At 55.1% G+C, this 7823-nt stretch overlaps 1 protein-coding gene across 1 annotated transcript; it reads right to left on the bottom strand.

Moving 5' to 3' along the window:
* Positions 1-697: 697 nt before the first annotated feature.
* Positions 698-3541, bottom strand: LOC116955700 (toll-like receptor 13). Its single transcript, XM_032976958.2, has 2 exons — positions 1817-3541; positions 698-1069 (listed from the first exon to the last, which is right to left on the bottom strand). The coding sequence occupies exons 1-2, from the start codon at positions 3539-3541 to the stop codon at positions 737-739; spliced, it is 2058 nt and encodes a 685-aa protein (XP_032832849.2). The 3' UTR covers positions 698-736.
* Between the last annotated feature and the right edge of the window lie 4282 nt (positions 3542-7823).

Below are 7823 nucleotides of genomic sequence, written 5' to 3' on the forward strand. Positions count from 1 at the left end.
TTGATTCTCAACCCCAGGGATGACGAAGGTGGCGACGCCGTTCCCTTAGGCTTCGTCGTCGCGCCCCTCTCCCTGCTGGGACGAGTGACGCCGAGCTCCGGGCCAAGAGCGGCGGCCCCACACCGATGTCGAGCTCGGGTCGCGAGGAGTGCATAAATAATAATGATAATTTCAGCTGTGTAAACGCGATGACCCTGTTGGGTGGTGGAGGGGTCAGACAATGTGGTTTCATTAATGGACATGAACCACAACAACAATAAACGTAAAGTACCACGAACATTCCCCAAATGTCAAAGCACTCGATTTCTTAACACCGATGCACCCTGGCGTTAACGATCAATCACCAGCACCACCCACTCAGTGCACCCCCCCCTGCTCAGACGCATTTGCATAGCCACACGCACTTTTTATATCGTCAGGCCCACCCAGCCACTAGCCCCGTTCAGCTAGCGCTCCATTTGCCATGTCTTAACATCAGCCTCACCCACTGCTCCGGTAGCACTGCCTATGTAAAGAGTTGAGGACGAACCCACAAGATGTTACACCCAGCGCTAAACTCCACATTCTCACAAAAGCAACAGGCGGTGGGGAGAAGGCATGCGGGTGGATACGGGACACTGCCATTACGAACCCGCCGACCAAACTTGGACATTTGTTCGGTTGCCTTGAGCAGGCATCACCATCACTGTGACCAACGCCACCTTCAACCATTGTCACCATCGCCACGGCGAGCGGGTCAGCAGGCGTGCACCAGCGGGGCTCCCAGCGGACCTCCTTCCTCTGCGACCCCGCACCCCTCGTCCCCGCGCCCCCCGGGCCCTAGCGCGCCGACCACGCGGTGCCAGAAGAGCTTGCAGGCGCCCTCCGACCCCGCGGGGGCCACCGAGCGGCCCCGCCGGCCCCGCCGGGCGAACGAGTCTTCCCGGGCGCCGGGCCAGGTGATGTAGGTGCGCGAGCGGATGGTGCGGCGCATGCGGAAGTAGGCGGACAGCTCGTTGTGAGGGATATGCTCGAGGAAGAGGAGCACGAGGACGTCCTGGTTCTCCTCGAAGAGACGGAACGCTGCCACCTGCACGAGAGGCAGCGTCACTCCAGTGGGAAACTGAGCAGCAATCGTCACACCAGCTGCCTCTGGGGACCCGCTAGGCTCGACCACACAGCGACCCCCTCCCCCACTGACATGCCCGCCTGCAGACCAGGTTACAGCTGCCGCTGGGGAACCCCCTAAGCTATACTAATGGCAATCATCGCTTCCGCCCCCACTGACAGTAGACTAATGCCCGCTCGCATCCGGGTGCTGAGTTGCACTGCGCCGCACAGGGACAGCTGTCAACGGGGGTGCCCCTAGGCTAGATCAAGACGGTCATCGCCCTCTACTGGCAGTAGCGAAATGCCTGCTCCCGTGCCAGGTGCTGAGTAACGCTCGGCAGCACAGGGACAGCTGCCACTTGGGGTGTTTCCTTCAAATGTGAGGGCTCTATGAGACGCAACAGAAGTGGCCTCGTCGGAGTCGCCGCCGCAGAATCGAGCCACATTGAGCTATCGGTGCTCATCTCCCGCTTGCAGCCCTGCAGACCGGGTGGTGGAAATTCAACATTCCTATGGTGGAGCCCATGGTTGGGTGTGTGGTGATGTTTGGTGGCTGCGTGGTGGTGGTCGCAGTGGTGTTGAGTGGATTGGGTGTTGGTGATGAGTGGGCATTCGGGTGGATGGGTGGTTAGCGGGTGAGTGGTGGTGTTGGGTGGAAGTTGGTGATGAGTGTGCGGGTGGCGGTGGGCAGTGGTTGCCGTCTATGACGTCGCCATTGCGCGCACACCTGCAGCTCCTTGGAGCACCACTCGCTGCGCAGGTAGCTCCGCGTCACGACGCACAGCGTGCGCCGGCTCGCGTAGATGCCGTCCATGATGTTGTCCACGATGTCCTTGCCCGGCACGAAGTCGCGGTGGTGCAGACAGAGGCGCATGCCGGCGCCCTCGAGTTGCGGTAGCAGCTGGTGCGCGACCCACTCTTCGTCGTCGCTGTTGTAGGACACGAACGCGTCGTAGCGTATCGGGCCGGGCTGCCGCGCAGGCCTCCCACGCTCCCCGAGCCAAGCGGCGAGCAGGTGGTACCCGTAGAGCAGGTGCCAGCGCCAGAACCTGAAGACGGTGGCGGTGAGCATGACGAGGGCGACGGCGCACGAGCAGCAGGCGAAGAGCAGCGGCCTGGAGCGGTCGCGGCACTGGCTCGCGTCGAAACGCACGAAGAGCTCGCCGCGCCGGGACAGCGGGAACCCGCAGCGGACGCGCCACAGCCCCGGCGCTTGCACGCGGCTCGAGTTTAGCAGGAAGTCGCGCAGCCATGCGTTGTCACAGCCGCAGGAGAGGGGGTTGCCCACGACGTCGAGCAGCTGCAGGCGCGGCAGCGCCCCGAGCTCGGCAGCGGACACCTCGCCGACGCGGTTGTTGCTCACGCGTAGCACCCGCAGGAGGCTCAGGTTGAGCCAGGACAGGAAGGCGACGTCGTCCAGGCGGACGCCGCGCAGGTGCAGCTCGTCGAGGAGCGGCACTGGCCGCAGCAGCGCCGGCTCCACGCCGCACAGCGGGTTGGAGCCCAAGTCCAGGCAGCGCAGGTTGGGCGTTGGCAGGAACGTGCCGGCGTCCAGCACCGACAGGTAGAGCTCCCCGGCGTGGAGCTCCTGCAGGGTGGCCAGGCCCTCCAGGAAGTTGGATGGGAAGTTGACCATGCTGTCCCTGCGCTGGCTGTTGAGGAAGAGGTGGGTGAGGCTGCGGAGGGGAGCGAACAGCGGGCTGCGGACGGCGCCCGCGGACGCGTAGTGCAGGTAGTTGTTGTTGAACTCCAGGTTGGTAAGGTTGACGAGGCCCTCGAACGCCCGCGGTCCCAGGGGCTGCAGGCCCAGCTTATTGCCGCCCAGGTCGAAGCGGCCTAGGGAGGCGAGGCCGTCGAACGCGCCGTCCTCCGCCTCCGCGGTCTGGTTGTCGGCAACGTTGAGCAACAGGAGCGAGGTGGGGTTGGCGAAGTTTCCCGCCGGCAGCTTGGACAGATAATTGCTGCGCAGGTCGAGGGCCTCTAGGAGGCCCAGGTCCTCGGGGAAGATGCCGGCCACGCTCATGAGCCGATTGGCGGACATGAGCAGGCGCCGGAGGCGACGGGGACCGCGCAGGAAGCCCGAGGACACCTCGGTGATTTGGTTCTTGGAAAGGTTCAGGGTCCTCAGTTCCAGCAGCCACCGGAGGTCATCGGTGTGGAGCAAGGAGATCGAATTGGAGCCGAGGTCCAAGGTGGCGACGCCGCTGCTGCCGCTGCCACCGCTCCTGACACTGACGTCGGCGTTCGCGACGTCGCAGCTACCGGCGTCGCCAACGTCGCCAACGGTGTTGTCACTGTCGCCGTCGATGAGGACGCTGGCAGCGGTGGGGGCGGGAGCGGGCAGCGGGGGGGCGAACGCGGAGGCAGGGAACGTGGAGAGGCTGTTGGCGCCCAGGTAGACCTCGCGCAGCGCCGGTAGCCCACCCAGCGCCCCGCGCTCGACCTCCTCCATGCTATTGCTCTGGAGGTCCACTCGGCACAGCCTTGAGCAGCCCTGCGAGATGACAGTCGGTAAGAGGCTTGGGATTATGTGGTGGAGTTGATGGTGGTGGTGGAGATGAAGGTGGGGGTGAGAGGGGTGGTGGAGATGATGATGGTGGTGGTGGAGATGATGGTGGTGGTGAGGGTGGTGGTGGAGATGATGATGGTGGAGGTGAGAGGGGTGGTTGAGATGATGATGATGGTGGGGGGGGTGGTGAAGGTGGTGGTGGAGATGATGGTGGTGGTAGTGGAGATGATGGTGGTGGGGGTGAGAATGGTGGTGGAGATGATGGTGGTGGTGGTGTTTGTGGTGGAGATGATGGTGGTTGCGGTGATGGTGGGGTTGAGGGAGGTGGTGGTGTTGGTGGTGGAGATTATGGTGGGGGCGAGGGTGATGCTGGTGGTCACAATTTTTATTTTGATGATAGTTGATGGTTTTGGTGGTAGAGATGATGATGGTAGTGGGGAGCAGTGATACATTGGTTAGCGCCCTGCGCTACGAACACGGCCACCTGAGTTTGATTACCGCTCACGGCCAACACCAGTGACAATTATCCTAACTGGTCGTGGGCGGCCAGGCGTGGTGCTGGCCACCCACCCCCTCGTGTGCTGTGCCGGCCTTCACAGCTGCTACTCGCTAACAGCACTTGCCCATCCAGTCTTTTACAGGCTCCACGAGGGAGGGTGGGGGATCATTGGCGGTAGTGGTGGTGGTAGTGGTGGTAGTGGAAGTGGAGGTGGTAGTGGAGGTGGTATTGATGGTAGTGGTGGTAGTGGAGGTGGTAGTGGTGGTAGTGGAGGTAGTGGTGGTGGTAGTGGTGATAGTGGTGGTGGTAGTGGAGGTGGTAGTGGAGGTAGTGGTGGTAGTGGAGTGTTGTATATATAGGCCTATTTCCAAAAATTAATATAAAAAATAATCTGCCATTTTTAATAATAAGAATAACAATAATCGATTAAATAAATAAATAAACACCCTCAAACCCGCTACCTCCCACAAGCACCAAGCAGCTGGAGGTCGTAAAAGGCCATTAAATAATAAACTCCGGGGCAAAGGGAGGTTAGCGACTATCTGCAAAATCTCCAGATTGCCAACGGATAGTTCACAAACAAATATCCAGAATCACAGGCACAGACACAGAGCACAGGGCAAACGGACATTATAACTGATATATATATTTTTTTTACGGAAAAAGTTGAAGCTTGGCTATAAGAATAAGTCGCCATGATAGACTGCAGTCTATGTTAGTGGCTTCATTATTACTTATATTATGTCACCCTTATTCAACTCATTGTTTCTTATTGTATATTTCTATCTATGTAACTTTACCAAAAGAACCACAGTACATGAGTTCCTGCAATCACGAAAACTTAAGTCCAAACTAAGCTATATCTCTGACCTCGAGAATAAAAAGCACCGATCCCCGGATACAGACGGGGGGACGAAATTAATCAACCCTAAAAAAAATACGTGCTGATGACAATGTTAAATCACAAATCTTAGTAAACAAACCAAATAATATTTGTGCAGTATTAAACCGAGGGTTGTCCAAGATAAACTGTGTTCCATAGGAAAAGAGCCTCCCAACCGTCTTTGTCTTCCCGCAGCATGGGGTAGCAAGGAATGTAACACCCAGAGCGAGGGAAACGACGGTAATCACAGGGAGAGACACAGATGGCTTAATAAAAGACACACACACACACACGGACACACGTACAGCCCCCCCCCCCCCCCCCCCCCACAACAGCGAGATCAAAGGAAGTTCCAGTCCTTTGTGAGGAGGCGAGCCAGAGGAAGAAATTTTGTCATGAAAAGAGAGACACTGGCCATACATAGTATCACAGCTACCTGCGGCAGAAGACGGCGACCAACTATCGAAGATGCTCAATCCCCCAAAGATAACAGCCAGCCACCGACGCAGGAGATCACCACCGACGTAGAAGAAGACTCCGCAACTCATCCAGGATGACGAGGCTCGCTGGGTAGCGACACGCTACGCCGTGCGAATTCAGCGCCGTCAGAAGAAGTATCGCTCGGAAATCATTCCGCTCTGGGCATCGACTCACAAGAGCCACTGCAGTTCGAGCTAAGCTGACGAGAATTCCAGCATCATCCATCAGAGAGGGCGGAAAGCGCCAAACGTCGACCAAGCCTGCCATCAACGAACGAAAGCATCGTTCATTGCCAGAGAGCCGGAGCAGGACAGAGCACGCCGCAGAGCCACCAGCGCCACCAAGCAAGGGTGTCAACAGCCAGCGGACAAGCGTTGTGCCGACTCGGCTCATCCAGCAGGGAATAGAGCCTGACCAGCCGCCCGTGAGCAAGAGTGTCAGCGCCAGCGAGCGCGCCGTGGGTTCGACCCACACGCACACCGACCAGCACCAGCTGGGAACCAAGACAAGAGTGAGGAACTGCTGCCAGCGCACGAGCGACCGAGCATCTCCAGGACGGGCATCGTGCCGACGCAGCTCATCATCCAGCGGCGAAGAGAACCGGCAGCCAACGTCAGACGCCGAGCGATAGAGGGAACCAGCCGTCGTTCGTATACCCTCCCCCACTCACAAACCCACGACGCTCCTGGCGTCTGCTCACACAATAATTTACCAAAGAGACAATCCAACGTACCCACACACTAAGACCAATTATAAAGTGCATGAACCATCAGCTGGCCGTGAAGGCATCGCGGCTTATCGAGTGACAAGAATACGTTGTTTATAAGTACATTAATTTTTTTCTCATTATTTTGTTTTACGTGATTTTACTTCCGATTGCATGAATTACCAATAGATTCATCGATAAAAACTAAACTTTTGAAACCTTCATCACGAATCTACACGCCCACAGAGAGAATATTGTGTTAAACCGGTTTCTTTATCATACAATCTTGTCCACGAATTAATTAAAACTTAGCCAAAGATAAGAATCTCCCGTAGGAGGGGACGCACCCCGTCGCACACCCTTATTCCAAGACATTTAGTTAATTATATAATCTTGCCGATTAATATATTGACGTATACTTTTGCCTTTGGGGTATAATAATTTGCTTTTATCGCCTTCCGTATGAATGTCGTGGCATTAATTTTTAAGGACTTTTATTTTCCGTATATGCTCGTACTACTCTGATGAAGTAATAAATTGTTCTGTTACGCAGTTAACAAACGTGATCATTGAGGGTTAAATGTATAGCTCAATAAGGGGAACATCTTCTGGCGTACTGTGTTGACAATTTCTAGCATGAGAATTCGCATATTAGAGTGTTAAGGTTTTGTTTAGAAATAAAAATTGCTTAACACAGAAGTGTTTGAGTGTTTCTTTCCTGAGTTCATGCTTAATAATATTATTTATGAGAACTGTATCCTGCGATGAGATTTGAATTTGGAGACCTGACATACAACACACTAATACATAATAAGTAAATATTAAAGCGAGAATAATTTATTATACCGATTGATAATACGAACCTAGACAACAAAGCCGAGCATAATTTGGCGTACTTACAGCACACTTGCAAAACTTCATACAATTAATTGTATGATCCCGATTTATAATACTACCCTCGTCAGCGAGGCAGGGCCTAATTATCATAACGGCTTGCATTAATTTACACATTCGCATAAATTAATACGATTATCTCTCGAATTAGCATAAGTATGCGCATAATTACATCAATTAACATAACTTCACATAATTACGCATTTTTCCCAATTTCATTTAATTTTTATTCTTTTAATACAATTTTCAAGACCCGGTATATACAACAGGAGGTGGTAGTGGAGGTGGTAGTGGTGGTGGTAGTGGTGGTAAAACAACCCGCTACCTCCTCGCGTTACCCGACGGGCAACTCTGTCGTGGACAGTGCTGTGGGGGGATGTCCAATTTTGATTGGCTCCTCCCCTCATGGCATATGTGTCCACCACAGGGGCTAAACGGGGGCTCTGGACGGGTGCGTGGGGCTGGTAACCCCTCCACCTTCAATTGATTACCACTAAACCACGAGTTAAACTGAAATATGTAACTAATAAGCTTGTGCCGGAGGCCCTGGGGGGCCACGCGTCTTTGACGTCTCCTGGCCAAACCCCAATTGGCGGAGCCAGGAGATTGAATATCTACCCTCGGGGCTCCTCCAGAAACAATGAAAAGTCACTACGGGTGGCCACGTGGAATGTTCGAACGATCACTGCAGAGGAGAGGCTGCCACTCCTCTGTCGGGAGCTGGACCGGTACCGCCTGGATCTGTGTGGCATTCAGGCTGTCC

Source organism: Petromyzon marinus, chromosome 61 (genome assembly GCF_048934315.1).
Source record: "Petromyzon marinus isolate PM22_M1 ecotype Great Lakes invasive population chromosome 61, UKy_Petmar_22M1.pri1.0, whole genome shotgun sequence".
Taxonomy (NCBI): domain Eukaryota; kingdom Metazoa; phylum Chordata; class Hyperoartia; order Petromyzontiformes; family Petromyzontidae; genus Petromyzon; species Petromyzon marinus.

What these genes read in the sequence shown, in the direction of transcription:
- LOC116955700 (XM_032976958.2), bottom strand. Translation starts at nt 3,541, where the DNA reads ATGGAGGAGGTCGAGCGCGGGGCGCTGGGTGGGCTACCGGCGCTGCGC. An exon ending in GGTGCTCCAAGGAGCTGCAG is followed by an intron (nt 1,070 to 1,816) that starts GTGTGCGCGCAA and finishes CCTCTCGTGCAG; the next exon opens with GTGGCAGCGTTCCGTCTCTT.